This window comes from Corvus hawaiiensis, chromosome 5 (assembly GCF_020740725.1).
Source record: "Corvus hawaiiensis isolate bCorHaw1 chromosome 5, bCorHaw1.pri.cur, whole genome shotgun sequence".
In the NCBI taxonomy this organism is placed as follows: domain Eukaryota; kingdom Metazoa; phylum Chordata; class Aves; order Passeriformes; family Corvidae; genus Corvus; species Corvus hawaiiensis.
Genome location: NC_063217.1, coordinates 39233788 through 39257772, shown reverse-complemented (window position 1 = coordinate 39257772; position 23985 = coordinate 39233788). Strand labels below are relative to the sequence as shown.

The 23985-nt window shown below is 35.4% G+C and overlaps 1 protein-coding gene across 14 annotated transcripts in view; it reads right to left on the bottom strand.

Moving 5' to 3' along the window:
• Positions 1-23985, bottom strand: part of NEK1 (NIMA related kinase 1) — a 46953-nt gene continuing 22968 nt past the window's right edge. For 5 of the 14 annotated variants that reach the window (XM_048305366.1, XM_048305364.1, XM_048305375.1 and 2 more), the window contains 17 exons: positions 22741-22843; positions 19743-19826; positions 19118-19201; positions 18526-18618; positions 17388-17483; positions 16724-16897; positions 15206-15271; positions 14889-15120; positions 13651-13803; positions 12810-12995; positions 12098-12218; positions 11809-11891; positions 10683-10900; positions 8343-8497; positions 7251-7462; positions 5020-5153; positions 3517-4739 (listed from right to left, as the gene is read on the bottom strand). In XM_048305366.1, the coding sequence (XP_048161323.1) occupies positions 4467-4739; positions 5020-5153; positions 7251-7462; positions 8343-8497; positions 10683-10900; positions 11809-11891; positions 12098-12218; positions 12810-12995; positions 13651-13803; positions 14889-15120; positions 15206-15271; positions 16724-16897; positions 17388-17483; positions 18526-18618; positions 19118-19201; positions 19743-19826; positions 22741-22843 (2467 nt within the window). In that variant the 3' untranslated portion in view covers positions 3517-4466. The other 9 variants (XM_048305372.1, XM_048305377.1, XM_048305378.1 and 6 more) reach the window with 6 other exon arrangements.

Here is a 23985-nt window from a genome sequence, read left to right as displayed (position 1 = left end):
CTAATCGTTTTTGGGTTGTTTGGTTGCTTTTTTTTTTTTTTTTTGACATTCCTCAACTGAACTTAAGAGTTGGCTTCAAGGGTCAAGAAGCAAGTCTGAGGACAGAGACATGTTAAATAGTTCACAGAATATGTTTTGTGTGAAAAATACCAGTCCATATCTCAATTTGCTACTAGAATTACAACAGAAAATTCTTCAAAGTGAATTTAATATGCACACAAGCCAAATGCTCAGCTAATTTCAATAAATTACATACAGACCAATTAATTATCTTGCAGCCACACTGTCCCTGATGTCATTATAGCACACATTAAATATGGATTTAACATTTGAGATGAAAGTATTACTTTAGCAGACAAACTTATTTACTGTGTCAGTTTTAAGTTAGCTTTTGAGGCATTTCAAGGATATTCAGTCTTGGGTGGCAGGTTTGAAGATTATTCTTGAAAAGCTGTCCACAATTTACATGTATTTTTCAAATCATTGATTGGTAAAAAGGTCTGTTTGTAAATCTTGCAGTCTGCAGATTATGTCCATTTTTGTAGCCAGTGCACTACATAAGAAATGAACAGTGTCAATAATGATACAATTCCAATTTAAAAGAAGTGAACATGGCCCAGTCCTTGACTTCAGTAAGACTGCATCACCTTAAGGGGATTCAAAACCATAGAGGATAGAATACACCAGTTGGTGTGTTTTATTGTTTCCATACAGTTATGCTATATTATTTTAAATCTAAAGGTTCTGAGTGCTCCCTTCCTGCAAAAGGTGGGCAAGGTATGATTTGAAAAATCAAACCCAAAAAAGGAAAGCAATTCAGATTAATTTTTTAATGAAGTCTTTAGGGTGTGTTTGCTAAATGTCACGGATGATGTAGCTCATGAGGATCATCTCTCTGAATAGATTATGCAGCAGTGAAAAGTGGAATGGAAGAGAAGCCTGGTGAAAAGTTTACTGTGGGAAGCTAAGAAAAAAGAAATAAAGAAGGAAAGGGAATGAGAAGCAGCATAGGACAGAACCAGCACTGTTTCCAACAATGATCATAGTTTCTCATCAGATGAAGAGGTGTTTATCAAAGAAATAAGGATATAAAAAATAATCTATTAAAGGCAATTAATTATTACTACTATTAATTTTATTCTCACCACAGATTCCCAGGATACTGCTGAACTAGAGTAAGTTTGGTATCTTTAAAAAAATTAACACTTTTCAGTGGGCAAAATTTTAATAATGACACCATAAAACAATTATACAAAAATCATGTACATATTTTGACAGTTTAAATAATAAATATATACATATATATCTATATATACTTGCTTTTACTTTGTGGAAAAGCAACTTTTGACAGTTTTAGATTGTGACTGGTTGTAGCTGAAAAAAAAACCCAACCAAACCTATTTTTGTCTAATAGGGCACTTGGAAGTTTGACAATTCATCAAATTCATAACAAGAAACTTACTGTAATGGGTAAACCAGTAAAGCTGATGCAGAGACGATGACTGGAAAACAGCAGAATCCATAATGTCTGCCCTGTATTACTGCTTTGACATGAGGAATAAGGAAATGTGTGTCAGAAGAAACCTGCTTTTGCTTGTAGGGTGGTGGAAACCAAGCCATACAATACAGGAGCCAAAAGATGTGAAGTATTACACAGCACTTGCGGCTGCAATATTTCATTTTCCCCTGTGGCTGCTGGAGCAATGACTAGAACAGCCAGGTTTTAAAGCCAAACAGGAAACCTCCCCCCTTTCAGTTCAACAGTGTAGTACATCATCATTGACCAGATTACAAAATTCAAGAGAGGGAAACAACTGGGATTTTTGGGAAGGGGAAGAAGAAGAAAAATATTGAAAAAAAGAGTATTCTAGCTCCAAATGGATTTTATAATCTCAATCCCCCTGCCCCAGACATTTCAATGATGACTTATGTACCAGTTTGCCCTGGTTCAGAAACACTATTAAGATATTTCAGATGTGACAGAAGCTTTCAGCTTCAAAATACAAGTGAAATACTTGAACTGGACCACTAGATAAAGATACTATTAAAATACAACCATGAGAGTCAATAAAAACAAAATAATTTCTTTGTGTAGGTGTAAAGAAAAGCTATTTGAAGTATGTAAGTGAATAGCCAGATGTGAGTATTTCCACAACACAGTAATGCTTCCAACTGCTCAACCTTACCAGCTAACTGCTCATATGGCAGAAATTCTGTTTTAATTACAGGTCTCAGTTTTGTATCAGAATATATACAGGTATTTCTTTCTCTGTTTCTTTTGAAATTTGAGAGGTTACAGGTTTGGGATTTTTTGTTTGGTTTGTTGAGGTTTTTGGGTTTTGTTGATTTTTCTGTTGTTGTTGTTGGCTGTTTGGTGTGTGTTTTTTTAAATTTTAGGCACCTAAAATTTCAGGAACACATATGCAAATCCACACAAGAGAACTCTAAAGGTATCTCAGTTTAAAAGGCATGTTTTTTTCTCTTTTTCATACAATCAATATTCTTTTTTAAAGTCTTGCCTCTCCTGCCCCATGTTACATTCTCCACTACAATTTGTTACTCAGCTGTGCAGACTTCAGACACTGATATGTAGTAAGCACTAAGGAATTTCCTGAGTCAGGTTTATTCATCATTACCTGCAAAAAGTAGAAGAGGGGGACAGACAGTGTGAAAAGAAGAGACACATAGACACAAGTAAAGCTAGGGTTACAAAACAATCTAGAAACCACAATTTAGTGAGCAATAACACAAGAATCCACTAAGGCTGTCACCAATGAGGTGACCATTACCAAAGCTGCCTTAAAGCGCTACACACAAATATTGAACATCGTGTCACCTTGGATTAGCGAATTTAAGATAGCTGCACCTCAAGTGGCCTGCTTCAGTGAGAACAATCCTCTTAGGAAAGAGCAATAGTAATTTTTTCCCAACATTTCTTATTTGAAGAGTATAAGGCTTTTGAGACAGAAGCTCAGGAAGATCCTTCTGTCTGTCATTTGTCCTCTATTCACCCTATTAGCATAGGACTTTTAAATTTAAGTGTCTAAAATGTAAAGAATGACTTCTTCTTATCATTTCTTGGATGCTACCACACATTTGTAAAATACAGAATTAGAACTGAATCTAATAAAAATAGCCACTTGTTAATCAGCATTTTGCAAGATAAAAGTCAGCTCATTTTAATAGGATTCACTCAGACAACAGTTTATAATTTATATGCCAGCATTTCAGCAAATTTTCATTTAAGCCTTTTCGTACTACTTTTAAAATATCCTTAATGCAGAGTAGCAAGCAAAAGAAAATGGTAACACTATAGTAACCATTTTCTTATTATTCTACATTGCCAGTCTTTTGGACACTTGAAAAATGAACTACTACAGTGTATCTTTCCAAATCTGTCATTAAATCAATAAATTGTGGCTGAAAAAGTATTTTTCAGACATTTCTCTGTCATATTTCTCTAACACAGCACAAAAACAACATGGAACTGATAGTTCTTACCTAGTGGTTCTGTATCAGTAGAAAAAAAATGGGAAAATGTAATTTGTATTAGAATTTTTAAAAAATTATTATGTTTTTGTAACTAGGCTTAAGACTTCCCCCCTCAAGTATTTGCATATAAAAGTCATAGAAAGCCGTACACTTACTTGACCTTATAATGCTATTGCAACACATTTGTAAAAGAATTTAAAATATGCACAAAGCATGTGTTGGTTAACATGCATTTGAATATTTTTTTCAAAATTGAAATACATTAAATGATGATCATTACACACACTTCTAAAGCCAATATATGATGCTTCTGATTTCTATAAAACTAATTAAAATTTTAGCTTTCTTTTTTTTCCCCTCTCCAGTGAAGAATTTGATCATTAGAAATCTAAAAATAGATAACTGCAGCTAAATTTTTGACATGAGAGAAACGGAAAAAACCAAACCCATTCCCTCACTGATGGTGGTCTGTGTGGTTTTTCGTAAGAGTGACTCTGAAAGATTGAGGAACCATCCATCTGCCTCATAACCTGTGCTAAGCTGGGCAGGGCTCCAGAGCAAAATAAATTTTCTTCATGTATTACTGAGTCACCAACTAAGATGGATGGTACATACACATCAAAGTCTTCTGAAAAATGCTAATTATAGGATAAAGAGCTCCATGAAATTTTCAGAAAAGGAGCGAAGGTGCAACATATTAAAAGTAATATTACAGAAAGCATAATACTACTTTAGCTAAAAGTTCATTAATTCTTAGGATAAAATTTGTTTTGATTCTGAAAGTTTTGTTCTGGATTTCCACTTTCCCCATCTGTGTAACTGTTGTACAGAAATTAAATAATTACACTGTACCTTTTGTAAGCCAATTATTGTTACAGTTGACTGTACATGTACATTCTGTTAAATCAGAGTGGTCAGCAAAGTCTGCCACATTTTGCTGCAGGAATAAAAATACCCTTTGTGGAAAATTTTAATTAATTTAACCAATCAAAGCACAGATATGTTCTATATTCTGTGATACTACGATGTTTTAGAAGTGTATTAGAACCTATATTGTATATGACCAAGAAAGAACGTAAGACGAGCCGTAACTGCCAGGATACATGAAGATTACCTTCTTGGTAAGCTCCATCTGCCATTACCAGGTGAAGTATTTTGGCATACAGGTGTTTGTGTTCATTTCCAAGAACAGTCTGAATGACGGTTGAACAAATATCAATATTTTCATCCTCATCTTCAAGTGTAACCTGGGGGAAAGAACAAACCATGTTGCCAAAATTAAAATGGGTATAAAATTAAATAGTTCAAATTTATTAAATGCAATTCTTGGTTAAGACCAAAGTTCTTCTCTTTAATCCACCGTCAGGGCATTTTCTCTGTTAATATTTTAGTGTGCCAAAACAGAATAAAAGACTATAGAAAAAAACCTTTTACTCTAGTCACACAAAGCAATTAGTTAACTGGCAAAGAAAACAGTCCTAGGTACTTGTTTCTTAAAATATTTCCACTTGAGCTTATTCCACAAACCTTTATTTTCTCATAAACTTCAATTAATTTATCAAAGCCTATTTCCTGCTCCAGGTTATATCTCAACTCTTCTAAATGGCTGAAGATACTATCACATTCTTCACATTCACTGGCAATCTCTCCATCACTATTATCTAGAAAGAAACAAAACAACAGTAAAACCCCTTCAGTTTTCCTACATTCTTAATGTTGTTTCTAAGTCTCTAAAATAGATAACCTTTAAATGCAACCAAACAGATAAGCTCAGGAGCACTGGATGATGTTGGCAGATGTTCTGACAATGTGCAAGAAAATAGGAATAGTCTCTTTCTTCAAAAAAATCCCAAATGGGAAGTGTCCAGCTATCCCCTCTAAATCCCCACTCTGACAATTAGCCATAAGGGTATTCAGCCTGAAGGGATACAAAGTATGGTCTTAGAGCAGAATTTTAGTTAGCAAAGTAGGTCAAGTTTCATACCACCACTCTATAGATTTCTGAGGTGAAATTCATGAAGGGTTTGGCAGCTGTCCCACGCAAGGGAAAGGAGCTCGTTAATGAAGCAGCTGTCTTCTAGCAAAAAAATAAGGACACGTATGTTACCCATCCATTACTTTCTGCCCTGAGATGCATCTTGTTCCATGGAGCAAGTCTAAAAAAACCCCAGTATTAATTTAACTACAGAGTTCCTCATTCTTTTATAAGGGCATGTCTGTTGTGTAGAAAATTAAGTATGCTGAGTGGTGCAATAAGATACGGGAGAGAAATCAAGATAATTTTGCTTATAGGCAAAATTACAGAACCTTACAGAAACCTTAAAAATAGGTTTGTAACAGTAAAACATTAGGTAAATCTAACAAAAAAAGGATGTTTTAAAAAATACAAGACAGAATCCCTATGTAAAATCCCATTATGAAATGCAAGAAAAAATACTATCTTAAATAAGCATTGAAATTCAGAGAGAACTTGTCTACCAGGGAAAAACATACAACTTCTTACATTTCAGAGCATACACTATCAAACCTTTAAATAGTATTACCTGGTAGATCACAGACTTCGTGAGTTAGTATTAGAACTCTACTACTTACAATTCTTATATATGACTAGTGTAAGGTCTAGTCCTGACCAAATCACATCCTTCATTCAAGCATCAACAGTCAAATCAATAAGAAATTACCATTAAAATAAAAAGAAAAGTTGTATGTAGGTTAGAAACCCATTAGGTTATTTCTAATCCTCTATCTAATGTCTCGGTCTTGAGCAGATTTTGTCTCAAGTTCTATCTGTTACCCTTTTGAAGGCTGGCCTGCTTTCCTCCCTGCCCCAAAAATGAAACCTGCAATTCTTATGGAATATCTAGAAGGTAGGACACTGGTATTAAACACTAGCACTTGCAATAACAGCAGAATCACAGAAGCAGATAGTGTTGCATGTAACCAGCGTATAACATCAGCACTGTCACAAAATTAAAGACATTAACTAAGTTTATTTTACTTTAAAATAATTCTTGGAATGTATTATACAGATAATATCTTACAGGTATATTCACAGATGTTGAAGTTGTTGAAAATTGTCTTCAATAAAAATTACACAAAAGCTATGTTTCAGATGAGTTACTGATCCTCTACAACTTTTTATAACCAGATTTCTAAATGCACTTAATTTTAAAGCAAAATACTTCTATTTCCACAGAATTTAAAAAACAGAACTGAGACTTCAGGACGTTGTGCATATCTAATACAAAATGCTGAAAGCGGTAATTAATTTATCTGTCTCATTTTTATTCTGACTGCTTTAATGCCTAATTTTGGCTAAGGACAAGGTGAATAATTTCATGTTCCTTCTGACTGCCTGTTAAATTACTTAACTGTAATTTAAGCTGGATCCCAGATACTCCAGCCATGTCAATTGCTATTTCTTTTTCACACCTAAAGCCATGAATTATTCAAGACATACAATGCACTCTGTCTTTGATCTTCCTTGAAGCCAAGTTTTAGATAACTTAGAGAAAATGGCATTTACCATCACTGCCCAACAAACAGCCAAGCTTTAATTTGCAACATGGAATGCTGCTTAGATGTTGACCTTAACATTCAGAAAGTCTGACTATTATCTGATTTTTTTACACTTACGTATACAAACTATTAATTAGAGCTTTACTTCATTACAAGTTAACAAAGCTAAAACATTATTCTGTGTTTGAATTTTTAACATAAATAAATAACTTATGAAACAGGTGTAACAGAAATTATACCTGACTGCCATTCTTCATTAAGAGCACTTTCACTGCTGGGGTTATTTTCATCTGCTTCATCCAGCTCAGTACCATTTGTTATGCATTCCATGGCATTAGCCTTTAAAGTAGACTCCTCTTCTTCACTCAGTTCCTCACTAGGCTGCTCCCTAAGCAACTGTTCCATTGAATCTCGGAGATCCTGCAAATCTGTATCTGTCTCTCCAAACATACTAAAGGAATGTGATACAAAGTTTATATAATTAATACTTTACAAGACAAACCCTGTAGCAAGAGTTCATTTCTTTTGTTAAGCAGCAAACTGAAAAGCCAATCTAGCAGGAGGAGAAAAAAAGCCCAAGAGACAGCCTCCACCCTCCGGCCCCCCTCCCCCAGCTATTTGTGACCTCAGTCCAACATGACTACAGCATCGATACCATTGTATCATGCAACCACAGGGAATAAACAGATACCCAACAGTCTCATAAAAAGATAGTAAGTCCTCAATTCAACTGTATTAGTAAGATAATTTCAAAATCCTTGTAATTGTGCACTATTATAGAACCCTGGCAAGTACAACATTTTCAATCCAGATGAAAATGTGTCTGGAGAAAAAAGACATCTAGATCTAATCAGAATAGATACACCAGACTATCCAAGCTGTGGGAAATAGTCAATTCCAGGGTCAGATTTTGAAGCCCCTGAAAGAATTTGGGGGACTTGAAGAACATTCTAATACAACAGTAGAGGAGATAAATGAGCAATATTCCCAGAACATAGAAAGAAAGGAAATATTCAAGAAATCTTTATTTCTAGAAGACCAATAGCAATCAACTCTGAGTTGCTTGAGCAAAATGCAAGTTGCAGACACCAGACAGAATAGCACCTTGGATGGATTTTGGGAAGGAAATTCAGACAGCTATTGTATACAGTATACCCCACTGGCTTCTCAATTCTCTGGAAAAAGACTTAAAGTAAATGATGATTCAATACAAAATTTTAAAAATCTGGGTTAAAACCCCATGCTGGTATAGTGTGTATAACAGTATCTAACCAAAAACATTCTTGATCCAAGATGGCTCTTAAAATACTTGATAAACTTGATACACTCACATATCCTCAGAATCAGAGGGTCCTTCTTTGGCTTGCTCATCTTCCGTATCATCTGTTTCAAGATTATGCTGATGCTGCACATCTGCTACACTGGGAACATCAACTAAAGTTCTGTACAATTTGTAAAGATCTGGGAGTGAACATGTTCTCAACATCTACAAAGGCAATAGAAAGCCTGCTTGGTAACAATATTAAAGACAGTTTGAGTTTACAGAATACTTTAGGATGACATTCCTTTTTTTGTTCTTTTTCATTTGAAGGTAAATTTAAAAATAACAATGTGTCCAGCACAGATACTCTAATTGTTGAAAATTTGACATATTGACTTTTACCTCTCAGTTAAAAGGAAAGCATTCCTCCTGCTTCTACGGGTTACAGTGACTGAAAAGCTAAGAACATCAAGTGACATACAGCTCCTGGTTTTGTGCTGATTTGTTCACCACGTTGACAGCTAACTAAAGGAACCCTAAAGCAGATAAATAATATATATACAATTTTTTACAATGTATTTGTGTCAATCACTTGTCGTTAAGACCATTTTAAATAGCTGACAAAGGAGTAAGTTTTAAAATGACACTTTATTATTTTTGTAGGTTGGTCACTGAAAACAGTAACTTTTGTTTATGGTGTATTTCAATGCAGTTTCATAGCATTGCCATCAAAGGAACAATTTCAAGGTCCATTTCAACCTCTACTATGAAAGTGAAGGAACAATTAGAAAACTGACCTTACCCTGTATTTGAAAGTTCCCAAGTATTTTGAAAAATGCTTCTGTTCCTATTAGCTTACTTCTGTTAGCCTACACACAGGACATGAACTCTGTCTACCCTGCTCCCTGCTAAAGGTTTCCATAGTTTCTGGGTGAGAGCTGCAGCAGAAGTGTATTTGGGAAATTCCAGAAAGTTACATTTGCAGGTACTGCCCAGAAGTACTGAATATCCTCTTGCTGCAACCAAATGAGGAAAGGGAATGCGTTGCTCTCTGTCATCAAGTCTGCTGCAGTAGTAACAACACACCTGCTGCATTTCTCCAAGCTCTCTGCCCCTCCAGTCTGTGTTAATGAAGCTGTGTCAAACAATTCTGGCCAAAACACACGCCAAATATGTAGTAATAAGTGACATACTGAAGCACTTCATACAGGTGCACCAGAGAACTCCATCATAAAGCATAACCACTACTTTCTCAATCAGATAAGGTGCAAAGAATGTTCGTCTTCTCCCTACTCACAAGTTACATTTTCTGTAATCATTGTACAACTCCCAGATTAACAGCTTCATAAACTAGGTGAGTTGATAATAGACTAACCCTTGAGAAATGAAAATGAGAGCAAAAAATCCATTTCTGTGAATATATGGATCTGTGAATTTTTTATCACAGATGCAAACAGCACTATCCTTGATTATTATGCTTCCTAGCTATGCATCAACCAATAGCCACTACTCAATATTCAATTATTCATCAATAGTGCAACTTCATGCAGTCACAAAAAAAGACTGAGAGTCAAAGGAAGAAACATTCTTTCTTATGTAGCATTGCACCACCTAGGAAATCCTTTTCTACATAACAACTAAATGCAATGCAAGCATGCCTGTTTCCAGAGACCTTGGCACTGTTGTTTCTCCAAAAAGCAGTGGCTCTTTCATGCACTTTCCACTTTGAATTACATGCAATACTTGCCTGGATTATAAAGAGTCTGTTTCATCTACTAGTTTCATAACACCTCTTAACATATTTTAAATCTGTATCAAAACCACGTTCCACCACCCTAAGCTCATTTCAGAGTGTGAGCTGCAACTCAACCCTATGTAGCTGGTCAGGAAATGTCTTTAAGAAACCAGTTACTTCCATTCACTGTTCTTCAGGCTTTCTGCTTCACAACAAGAAGCTATTATGGTAGGTTAAATCCTACAGGAAAAAAAAATCACTTGGTTGGCAGAAATGACAAGATAGCTTTGCTGCCCTGTTCAGTGATTATGTTTATGATGGCAAGGTAGTAACAATTCTAAAAAGAATGCACAAAAGGGAGAAAGCAGATGCGGCAAATTAGAAATGTCTTCATAAACTCCCTCAGTTATGTCTCAGAGAAAGGGCGGAATGCCTTCACAAACACCTGGAACACAGAATGCTGAATGGTGAAACCAGAGACTTTCACTGCTGCATGAGCCTTGCTGATACCATGAGCACAGTGCAGTCAAACTACAGGGAAGACATGGCTAGACAGATGCAAACACCTCCTGAAAGAGTTGTGCCATCTGTTCTGGCCTCATTCAACTTCAATAAGAAAGTAAGAATAATACTATAGAAAAAAAAAAGTATTTCTTTTTAGCTTTTTAAACTTGCCTTTGGGTCGTTTGCATCAAAAAGTCCTGTAGAAAGTCCAATCAACAATGAGCTTTTGCCTTTATTTTTCGCTGGTGATATGGAACGTGAACGAGGTACAAAAGACTCTTCCTGTGAAGACTGAGCTGACAGAACTGGTGAGGCTGTTGGTACAGCTGTGGGCTGTATTACCCTCTGGAATAAGGGTTCAGCTTTCTGAGAGTCACTGGAACAAGTTTCTGATGTGGTAAAACAAAGCTTGTTACAAATCTAACTAGATTAAAACCCCAAGACACTTAAGGAAACGGTAACTAATGTGAATAAAACTAATTTCTGTTATGCAATTAGAGGGAAAAGTAGATAGCACTTTAAAAGTCTTAAAATATTTTTGATTATTTTAGTAAATACCATTATAATGTGACATTTTCCCATTTTAACTTTTGGAGAATATACAACCTTCAGCTATAGCCTGTTCTGTTCTCATGCCTTCTGTTTTCTCATTATCCAATCCTTGACTGATATTATGTCATCCATTTTCACCTGTTGCTTATTACCTTATATATTTCTTCAAAGTTATCTCAATATAATATGCCCAAACAGGGGGAAAAAAACCCATCCACTTTGCTTAAGGCACCCATAATTTGATGCAAGAGTATCACCAATGATACTTGATAGTACTGCCAGTTTCTGAAGCTACTTCCCAGACCTCCAAGAATAAGCAATTCTTCTATACAATAAAGATAAAAGATTGTCATTAGGAACTGTTTAAAACATTGAGCTGCAGCTCAATATTAATTTGAGATATGTATTAACAAAGCAACACTTCTATTAAGTAAATCATCAGATCTCATAACATCTTAAATAGTCAATTGAAAAAGCTGTAACATTCAGAAAATTGACATCCACTTTCAAGTGTCAGTATGGGCCACTGTCCTGTTCATCTATACACAGTGTAGCTTTGATGTAACATGTTTTCTTCCAAAGTGGCAAACATAATACCCCCAATTTGTCTTCCTAATCCATCAGAAAATTCCTTTTTAGAAGTAAGAACTGAAGAAGCAAACAAAACCTCACTCTTAATGAAGTGAGAAGGGATGGCTCAAGCACCCCGTACTGCCAAGCCATGGAACACGAGACTTGCACTGACCTGCTGAAGCTTCCTTTTGTGATTGCACCTTGTCCAGCACTACTTTCTCCGAAGCTGCCTCATTCATTCCATCATGTTGTGCCCTATTATAACACATCACATCAAGGGTAAAACACCATGCAAAAAATGGTCATTAGTCTACTGAAGTCACCAAGTGCAGTAAAACTAACACAGCAGCAAGCAATGAAGCTTTAGCTTAGTGTAACATTTTAACTGACATGTCCAAAAAAACCCTCAGATAAAGCTCAGTTGTTTGAAATGGAGAGAGAGGTCAGAAGAGAGTACTTACGTATCCTCTTTCTCTTTTACCCACACTTCATTAACAGTGATAGGAAACTCTTTATTCTCCTTACTCTGGCGCATTTTATCTTCCAATTCTTCCAACATCTCTGCTTCCAAATCATCAGGCTCTAAAATTAATAATTATTTACCATATTAAAAATTAATCCCAACCAAGCAAAAAGATGGGGGAGTATACATTTTAAGATTACACTTAAATCCTTCAGCTATAATAATTTTCTGTGTTTTTCAGAAACAGCAGAAGTTTTGTAATCCCAGAGCTAAACGTTTTGGTTCTTTTCTGATACCAGGAGAGTATCTTAAGGCTCCAATGAACTGTGTCTTCTAAAAACCTCAGTAACATGCCCCCAGAGATCAAAAGGATGCTGGTATCATATAGGGGAAAAGATTACAGCACAATTGATGGGGAGAAGCAGACCAAAACCCCACCAAATTAACAATAAAAAATTTGAAGCACTTAAGAATTCTATTTGTACTCAGAAGTTTTCTATAAGCAGACAAAAAATGTTTCTGGAAATTTACCAAATACATTACTGAATCAGTTACAATACAGGCATAGAAAGCACCAGGCCCTACCTAAAATGTGTTAATAGAAAACTGCACATTACTTATGGGAAGATATGAAAGTATACAGGATCATTCCTCCCCTTATTGCATTCAATAAACAGATTGTAATTAGAATTATTGATGAAATGAGTTACCATCCAGCATAACAGGTTTGCTCTGCACCAGGGTGGGTCCAGTTCTTTGAGATTCTTCTGGTACAGTCATGACAGGCTTTGTAACACCATCTGGTGCTGAAGACTGAGCTCCAACAGGAGAAAAAGCCTTCTCTTCCTTCTCCTCCGATGAAGACTGATGATCTCCTTCAAGAAGTACTGCAGTACCTAACAGAAAATGATTCTATTATTTAAACAGTGCTTCGCCATGTTTGGATAACAAATTCCAGTGTGGCTAATAATGTAAGTTGGGAATTTTTGTTTCTTTAAAGGAAAACAGGGGGAAAAAAAAGTTTGCATGCTTTTAGTACAACTATTATAAAGAAGAAAGCCAGAAATATCAAAATTTTAATTTCATATGTTACATTATCCTTAGTACAAGTTTATATTTGGAATAAACGTAAGTCCTTTCGTCCTTAGAAAGAACAAAGGGTACGAGTTGACCAGAAAAAAAAAAATTGATTGATATGATAAGTCACATGCTGACAACAAGGTTGCAGGACACATCTAATACAATATTCAGATGATGATATCCTTTCAAAAAGTAGGACTGTTTCTATTAAAAGGCAAAGTTTAAGACTTTTCAGCAAAATGAAGATCCTTTCCTTTCAGTACATCCTGGTCAATTTCTTACCACTTCACTGAGTTTTAAATATTTTGGTGTCCTCTAGTATTAGCTTGTGCTTACATTCAGAACTGAGGCAACACCCAGAAGTAGAAAACAAGAGAGAATATAAGAATATGCTTCTATTACTTCAAAATTTTTCTCAGTAGATAAACTGTCACTGCACTTACAGTGCAGATAATTACCCGCTGTGCTTACCATTTATTTCATCTTGTTCCTCAAGTATGTCAGTTTGCAGCTGCAGCTCTGCTTCTCCTAGGATCCTCAGAACTGAATCAGTGGGACTTTTTCCCCAGACTTTCCTGTGAGGTTCACCAATATCTAACTTAATTACTTCCCCCAGAGTTTGACCTGTTAGGACACAAACATAAAAACTTTTCTGAATTAGAAATTTTTATTCATTTTTTATATAATGAAAAAATCAAACACACAACCTCCACAAAACTAAAACCTACAAAGGCTACAAAACCAGAACTCATGTCACCTCACCCCAAATCAGACAGCCTAAAGACTGTGCTCATCTAGAGTTTTTCTTCTGCCAATTCCAATCAGTAACAGGAGTTATTCAATATCAGTTGACATATGCAGCTTAATAGCAGCAGCAGCTCTTTTCAGAAGTTCACGCACTCCAAAAGAAAGCAGTATGAGAAATGTTTAACTGTGGCATGGAATGGTCTTGAACTTTACCTGAAATGGTAAACTAGAAAGTCTCTTGTCTTGCTATCCTTTGACATTTATTTCTGTTATTTCTCTCTCCAAAGAAAACAGGATATAAAGCAACAAAGAAAAACAGAGCAAAGGAAGTTTCTTATCTTCTAACATTCTAGCCCTATAAAACTACTAGGCAAAGGTGCAACTGTCACATTCTCAATGATTATTTATTTCTAAAATGTGAAACAGACTTTTAGTAAGACATACTGAAACCAGGAAAAACGGGTTCCAACCAAAAGCCCAGAGAAGGCAAATAGAAAATTTGGAATGACAGTCTTGATTTAAGAAAGGAAAAAGCTAAGAAAGGCTCAATAGAAGTAACAGATAAAAATTGAGAAAAAACCTTTTTTTTTCCTACTGATAACATAACAGGATTTTCAAGCTAAGTAAGAAACTTTCATATATTTTAAATGCTTTTTATTCTTTTCATTAAATTAGTGCCTATTTAAAAGACACCTACAAAGAAAGTAACCATGCATTTACTTAGGTAACTGTTGTTGAAATGATGAAATTATTTACTCAATCTCCTACAGGCCATTTAACTACTCAGCCCGTGCCTTATCCCTTATTTAAGGGAATACATAACCATCTGCTTTTTAGAAGCGAATGACACGTAACTGATAACAAGATAATAACAATAAAGAATACTTGCTTTATAAAAACAAACACTACGCATGGCAAACTGATTTACTAATACCATGGTGACAAACATAAAAAGTACTTACACTCTGTTCCAGAGAGAGAATCTTCCATTGATAACTCAGCTAGAGGAACGACCAACTCAGATGCCCCAGGTTCCCATTTTTTGCGATCTCCCAGAGGTGGCTGGTCACCCTGTTGTTCCTTATGATCTTCAGATCCAGCTGATTCAGAGATATTTTTACACTCCTGTTTTCCTTTCTCATCTTCTTGAGCCTTAAGGTTTTGATTTAATCTCCTCAGAATGTCTCTCTTATTCTGAAAGAAGGACCAACATATGCCACTTAAAATAGTGCCTTTCTTAAAAGGATGCCTAAATGAAACTGTATATAATTTGACATACTTGTATTGCAAAATCTGGCTTTTTTATTTCCTCCTCAGATTCCTGGACAGCAGTTACATGTTCATCCTTTAAGTCCAAGAAGCATGAAATAGAAAGTAGAAGAACACGTCAGAAAAAAAATTATCTTGAGAATAGTAATAGACACAATAGTCTAAAACCTTTCCAATGACAACTGCAGGTAGACTGAAACAGAATGCTTGATTATTCAGTTTTATTCTGTTCCAAAGACAGAATTTCAAGGGCACCTTCCATCTTTGAACCATTCACTATCTGAAAGTGATAAGCAAATGAATCACTCCATTTGGACAGACAAATGAGATTTCAGAGCATGAAACATGTAGAGATAAAGCCAGATATGGCCTCTACAGCAAGATGCCACCAAATTTCTATGCTACAAATGAGTAATTCTAGAAGAGAACCAAAAAAGTGGCAAGCACAGAGTCAAGGATAATCCGTGAAGAAAAAACAGAAGGGAAAAGAGACAAGTAATATGTAAATAAGCAAACTACCTATTGAAGGCAAAAATGTAGAATTTATAATCAGAGTACAAGGCTCGTATTCTCCATCTCCAATTGCTCTGTGTGCTATTTTTCAGTCTATTATAGTCACTGTCCTGCGTTACTGTGAGACAAACTGTCCACGTGGAAAAAATATGCTAATGACTTAAGTATTTGTCCAAACATGATTTATTTTTCCAGCTATCAACTGACATCTTTCAATGTATTACATTTTATATATACTCTTCAGTATAAGTTTCATTATATTCCCATACTCAAGGCCTTCAGGGTTGAATACAGTATGAAGTACTACAGTACACTGAAATCTAGAAGCAGTTTAGGTAAAAATACAAAAGCTAGCATTCAAACTAACAAAGATCATGTTAAAAATTTAAACTGTACAAGGTTACACTCATCTGCTCTGTTTCACAGTTGTAACATAAAGCAATTGAGGTAAACATGTAAGTATTTACAATATCAGGACCGAGAGTGTGGAAAATAGAAATCAGGAGGCTCTTTTAGATAAGAAGAGACGGCACTAACAGATTCGAGAATCTTATGCTTTGTCCTCTCTGTAATATTTAGCACACTCAAGCTCACTGAAAACAATCAATCATTAATATAATGTAGTCCTATCATTCAAAATTTATTTGCTCACTTCCACCAAGTAACCAACTCATTAACTCCTCTCTTCAAGAGGCTGATGAAAATTCTGGAAGTTAATGTCTTCCACTAAACATGACTGCCCTGATCAAAATGGAAACTGCAGCCTGGGGTTCATCATAAGCCATTTTGTTCAAAACATGAGTTTCAGTTTCAGCACACAGATGTGTTTCAACAGCTTCCAAGCTTTGGTTTCTTTTTACATTTTTTTCTTTTTTTTTTTTTAAATTTCTTTTCCCTAATTAGAAGCAACAAATGACCTTAACAATTTTTTTCTACCTAACCTATACATTTTTTCTAAACATTCTCTTTCCAATCAGTATTTATGACATTTTAGCCTCTAAGCAAAAGTACCTACCACACCCACTTCCTTCAAAGCAGAAGTCATTGAGATGACAGGTACACCAGGCTTCACTGGAAGTTGTGGCTTAGGAAGAGCTGCTCCAGGCTCTTGTAGTTCATTCATAGGACTATGTTCTGTAGCTTCCACATGAAAAGGCACATTAGGATTCTTTACCCCTTTTGCAATCAGCTGTATAGATTCAATTAAAAAAATTTAAATCAAAAATTAACTTCAAGACTTTGCATATTAAACACAGTATTATCAATTAGGCTCATGTAATCCTTATAAAAGGACAACAATGCCACACATTCATACAAAAGACAACTGCCCACTGCACATCGGTTTGTCAGCTTCACATCCTGCTTTTTCTATATTATTACTAGTTGGACTGGTTGTTCTATAGCACACAAAAGTAAAAGAAGATAAAATACATTTTGGTCATTAACAGACCACTAATAATATAGTTGGGGTGATCCTAATGATTTTTAGATTTGATATTCTGAAGTCTTCCTGCAAGCATATCTAAGATTAGGCTTCTAATCAGGGAATGCTGACTGACACAAGACACTCTCTTCAATTTCAGAACTACTTGTCTTGAAAAATCACAGTATAGGATTTTAGTTATACTAAGATAGGGCCCTACATACTTTGACTGCATGTAACAGATTTACTTTCTTACATGTTCTTCCCAGGCTCTTTTCTCTCTTTCGTATGCTTCCTTTCTCTTTCGCTCCAACTGTTCCTTCAGAACTGCAGCACGAGCATTTGCTTGGGCCTACAGTAAACAACCAAAAAAAGGACCAACTTCAAATCATCAGCAACCTATTTAATAGAACATTTTAAGGAGGAGTATTCTTGGATTACTCATTTCCCTTTCTCTCACTACTGTACAGACTGTGAAAGGAGGACTCCACTGACAAAATCACCACACAAGTATAATAACTGATCTTCTATGCTGAAATAATGGCAACTCCTCAAAATTTAATTACAGTTCTTGATTTGCATGGTTGTAATTTTAGTGTACATAGTAATCTTCAACAAAGTAATGTAAAATTAGAATCTCTACTTAAAATTAGCTTTGAAGCCAAATGCATTAATCAAAAAATATTAAAAATTCAGTTTAAATTTCACCAACTCACTCAAACAGAAAAAGCTTCACTTGCAGTTTCACCTCTAGTTTTCAGGTTAGGCGTAAGGTTAGCTTGTTTTTACATTGTACTTTGCAGATGATGGGGGAAAAAAATCATAGAATAGGTAAGAGCAGTATCTGCCATGTACAGTACTATAGAAACAGTTATTAATATAAAACCACCACATGGAACAAAGTTCTAATCAAACACATGATTTCTGTGAAATGCATCTGTTTTAAATATGATTAATCACAGGGTTATATAGCTCACATTCCAATCCACATGTAGCCCATGTCAGCCTATGTAAGGAATTTTGCCTTCCTTTATTCTTTAAGTAAAATAAAGCTGTGATCTATGGTACATCTTCCTTACCCTTTCAGTCTCAAAATGCTATTTTAGTTATACCATTTGCCATTAGGACTACAGCTACCCTAGAGATAAATCTCAAAGGCCAGAATAGGGAAAATCCTTGACTTGCAAAGATGGACTACACGATGTCTCGGTGTGTTTTAAAATCACCAAGATAAAGCAGTTGAACAGAGTTGTTTCCTCAATACAGTTAAGCCCCCCCCACCCCTTGTAGTGGATACATGAACAAACGATAGCAAAACGAAATGTAAGAAAATTCATGAGATATAAAACATATTTGACAACAGTAACCTCCATCTCCTCCCACTCCACACTTACCTTCTGTGTTTCTATCTTTTTGCGTTTCAGTTCTGCTTCCTCACTAGAGTCTTGCCCATCAGAACTGGCAGCTTCATTCTGCAAAGTAAAAGTCTTCAGGGAATTATCATCAGTTCATGTATTTGAAAGCTGAGTGATACGAGTGCCTACTCAGAACTTTTTAATTGACTGTATGACTAACATGGGTCAGTTTCACTAAGTAACTCCTTGCTTAAATGCAATGTCTGCTTGGACAGAGCTTCATCGCTGAGATTTGGTGCAGTTTTTCTTTATTTGTTTGGTTTTTCAGGGAGGATTGGTTTTAAAAAATATGAAACCTTGATAGGTCAGGAAAAAAATAATGTGCCTCTTGTTGCTGGAAAAGTGGCCTAACAATGTTGGGCTCTCACCTGTATCACTGCTGCATGTTCTGCAGGTGAGGTACACAAGAAAGGTTTGACGCTCTAGAATTCCAGTTTTTTTCACAATTATATGCTGTCTAAAATATATGTCTCTATATAAAACTGCCTAGAACAAAAGTCTTTCACCAGGGATAAAAAAATACACCCCACAATCAACTTCGATAAATATTTAAGATTCTTTTTCAACCAACCTTATCTCCACGAAGTTTTGCTCTAATCTGTTGACGTTCATTAAAGTTTTGTAGCCGGATCTGTCTCAATCTTGCCAAATATTCCTAAGGCAAAGAAATGAAACAAGTTTCAGCTCTATGGAAACTCTCTCCAGTATGGTTAACTTAAAATATATCAGATTCCACAAAAAAATAAGATGGGTGAACCACTCCCCAAAACTGTTGTTATCACTTTACTAGCATTTACTAACCTCCAGAAAAATTCTCATGTAATGAAAAGAAAGAAAATAAGAATGTACATTTCCCAGTATTAATTATAACTACAGTTTATACTGCTGAAAGCTCGGAAAGGCTGTATTTATCACAACAGCATTAGGATATAGTGATACCTATATGTATCAAATTCAAGAACCTCTTTGAGACAGATTGATGTACAGAACTATAATTTTGATTATTTTAAAAACCAAAACAATTAAACACACCCAAACTTTCATAGATTAACAGTAAATTATTTCCTAGAAATTTAGAATTTAAGTCCTTTAATTTTGTTACACAGATGGAACCATGCAGGGAAACTGGGCACAGTCAAGGGCAAAATAGTGTAATTTTTGTGATGAGCAAAGTGGCAAACATGCGGCAAGCATACCTCTTCCTCCTTGTTTCTGGATTTCCTTCCTCTTGCAGAAATGGACCTGCCTCCATAGGTATCTGCCACGTTTTGCAGTGTACCCTGTTTGCCATTTAATGGTATCAAATTTAAGGTGGCTTGGGCAGAAAAATTATCTGCTTTATCCAATAAGTGTTCACTTATAAGAAACCAAATCCATCAAAGATCTGCAGATGTTCTGAAGTTAACCAGTAAGCCTTTTTCACTTACATAAAACATATGACAGCAATAACTAAAAATCCTGAGTAGCCAAAGAGAGAGATAAGAGCTCTAAGAATATAGTTGCCTTCTCCCCTCAATTCTGATTTTTCCCATTTTATATTAGAAAACGTAAATTGTGATGGGCATGAGTTTTCTGCATCTGGATTATATAAAAATGGTGGCACAGGGTTGGGATTTCTGCCATTGCTGAGATAAGCCTAAAATAAAAAGTGGAATCTTTTTATGTTCTTAGATTAAGGTTTTTTAACAATGATGACTCAAAAATCTAATAAAGCACTTAAATATATGCATTACACCTAACAAGCTGTGCTAAATGTCTTATACACATGCAGTGTATACACCTGGTTCATGTGATGTCCTCTGTGACCTGTCACCAAAAGGATTTCAACCATTAAAAAAGTTCTGTACAGAACAGTACAAGAATCATTTAACTCCATGTTTTCTGCTTAGATTAAAATAAAAAATACATGAATTAATTTACTAATGATATACCACAAACCTTTGCTGAAGGTTAAAAATTCCTTGATTTGTTAGTGCAACGTACAATAAAGACAGCAAGCATACATATATGTGATAAGACCTTCTGCCTTATAAAATGGCAGGGGCTTTAGCTTTTGCATGCTTGTGTGTAGACAGCCATCAGTAAGTAAATACTCCAGTGAAGTTGAATCCAAATATTCTGGTTAAATAATCTCTCAGATTGAGAAAAATTAATAGCTCAAGGAAGTAGCACATTACTGCACTTCTTTGGTTTAGTGATGAGGGGATCAGAGAACAAATTAAAGGAACCATTTTGTGGAAGAGTAGTTCCTATACATTCATGAGGGCTCCATGAATGCTGGTTTCAGCTTCACCATTAAGCCATATAAAATGGAAAGGAATATTTTCCATATCCATCTTTTCAGAAAATACTTGTTTTTATTTTTAACATTTTAATACGCATTCCTGAGCTTTACAAAAGCTTACTGGCACTATTGAAGGAATCTCATTGTTCTTTGTTCTAGCATTGAAGTTATTTTAGGCATTTCCATCACTGATGGCAATTTATATAACTGCTCTTAAGAAAGAAACTGGAAGCTAGATTTTTGAGAACTGATTTTCTTTCTTGTAGATTGTTAATTTTACTCATCCGCCTACATTGAAATTTTCAAAGACCAGGACTCATGTTCTGCAATGCCACGCAGCTACAATGAAGTAGCAAATTAGGTCAGCAGCTGTCTTAAAAAACAGATGTCTGAAAGTATCATTGACTCAACTACTGAGTCAAATTTAGACTGTGAGTTGAAAATTAAAACTGACAGCAATTATATTTAATAGAAGCTGGGTAAATGAGTGCCAGTCATCAGAAAAAAGGCTGACTATTAGCTGATGATTTCTCCTTTCAGATCAACATTGTCCAAACAACAGTCCCATCCCAATATGAGAACAACTGCCAGCTAGTCAAATTATTGTCCTGCACAAATAGAAGGAAGCTGCTGATAAGTTCCACTTTCAATGGCAAATCCAGTAATGGATTTCATACCCTGGCTTCAAGCTGTAAGTTTGAAACATCTGGAAGTTACTTTTTTAGCTGTTCAGTAACCTCCCTGTTTTATTGTGGGAGCCATCTAAGAACAAAACATATAGGCTCATTGAACATACTAGAGAAAACTGAGAAACATTAACTTGAATAGTTGGGTATCTTGAATTAACTGATCTCATACATTGATATCAATGCCAACAAAGTCAAGAACAAAATGGAAGCAGGTACTACTAATGACTTTTCCAAGAAGAGGCAGTCTTAACAAGAATTGCTCATTTTTTTCAAAATTATTTACTGGTCTTGAAGGTTTTAAAAAACAGAACCATAGTTCTAGAGAGGAAGACTCGTATTTTAAAACATATATACTAATCTAAGGATACTTCACCATCAAAGCAGTGAATCAAAGTACCTAAGAATTGCTTACTGTAAGTGAAATAATCCCTGACATTAAGACCTGGCTGTAAATCATAATCTGACTATCAGGTATAACTCAGGAGATGCTTCTATAGATCTGCAGCTGGTCTCATCTCACTCCTACTCCAGCACAGTCAGTTTAATTGCAGCAGCTGACAAAGATATTGTCACTCAACTGCATGTGAATAGTGCAGAGAAGCACTCGAACAGTAAAACCGTCCATGTTATCAAAACACAGTCATTTCTAATATGTTTTAAACAAACTTCCTAAAAGAATATTGACTTTAGAACCATAAGCATAAAGAACATTTTATGATACTATCTTCTACTTAATTTCCAAAGAGTAAAGGTTTTATAAAGGTCAACATTGGCAAATACAGATGACTTTGTAATACCTTTTCAACAAGCAGACTGTGTTTTCCTAGAACACACTATTATGTGTGATAATTAGCTGTATCAGTTTAATGAAACCTCGTTCTAGGTTCAAGTTACTGTTTAACACAGCGTGTGATTTTAACCAAGACTCAAAAGTATAAACAGAAAAAAATGTAGATGAATGTTCTAAAACTCACAATAGTTAGACACATGCAAACAAAGATAATTTCCTATGTCAATAAGTTTAATGTAATGAGAAATGTACTGCACAATTCTGTTACGTTTTATTAAAATTAGCGACAAAATGCAGAAAACTTATATCCCATTCTCTCTTTTTTAACACTTAAGGAAAATATTTAGTCAGCATTTCACTTAAGATGCTACTTCAAAGACTCAAAAAGCATGCCGGAACAGTAATACACACAGGAACACCAGATTTCATACCATGTGTCCCTGAGCTCGAGCTTTGTTTTCCATGGCTTCTCTCTTTCGTTGCCAGAATTCTTCAACTTGCTTTGCTCTATCTGCAGCTATCCATCCTTTTTGCCTGAGTAATTTCAACACAGCAAGATGAAAGTCTCTGAAATATGACACTCTAAACACCACCACCTCCACTGCCCTCCCCCCCCCACTTATTCTAACTAAAACACACGGGAAAAAAAAAGTAACTTTATATGAGTAAGGCATCTTCAAAAAATGCCTTTCATCAGCCAAAATACAAGTCAGACATCCACAAAATGGAGAAAAATAGGCTCAGTAATTGAAAAGAACTATTGAAAAAATAAACCCAATACACTGTATTGTTGTCCTTCCAGATCCTTGTCATCAAAACAAAAATGAGTGTCAAAACACAATCTTGGTATGATTGTTTCTGAGAATGTCTCAGCTTGTTTCATTACTGTTATAATTTGTGAAAAAGAAGACTCCTTCAAGATTTCCCTTCAGAGATGAGCAAGAACTCATCACATGAGCCAATCAGCCTTTCAAGACTGTCCTACATTTGCACTAAAAGCTTCTACCACTTAGGGAATTAGTACAGTGCTACTATTCTCAGAGTGTTCTGGCAATTCCTTTTAGGGAATCTTAGGAGATTTTTTTTGTTTTCAAAGGGTCTGTGAAGGAATTTTCCTACCCTAGAATCAGCCATAACAAGATGATTGTTTTTTGACAAGTTTCATCCCAGGCCAAGGACCAGCTTGGGAAGACAAGAAGGCTACATTTAGGTTACCATAACTGAGCATCCTGCAACTGTGAATTTATAAGATCATAGAGGAACCAGATTCTGAAAAATTTGTTAGAAGTAGACTCAGAAAAGTTTTGTATTAAAAAAACCTGAAACACTGAGAAATGGTGTAAGATATTCTACAAATGGTAGAATGATGAGGCCTTTCCAAGCCTCCTTTAACTGAGGAGCACTGGGGGTTCAGCAACAGGAAGAAACTGGAATATGCTGATAGCAGTTAAAGAAAGAATCATTTTGCAATACAGTAAGCTCTAGTAATTTATAAATAATTAGCACGCTAATTAATATCCTTGCATTTTAATTTTTTGCCCCTCCAAAGCAATAAGGAAATGAAAATTTTTCCATATGCTACAATTCATTGAAAGGAAGACAGAGATAAAACCACTTTGATACAATAAAACAAACACTCTGAAAAGGAAAGACAATCCACAGGCGTTACTGGTAAA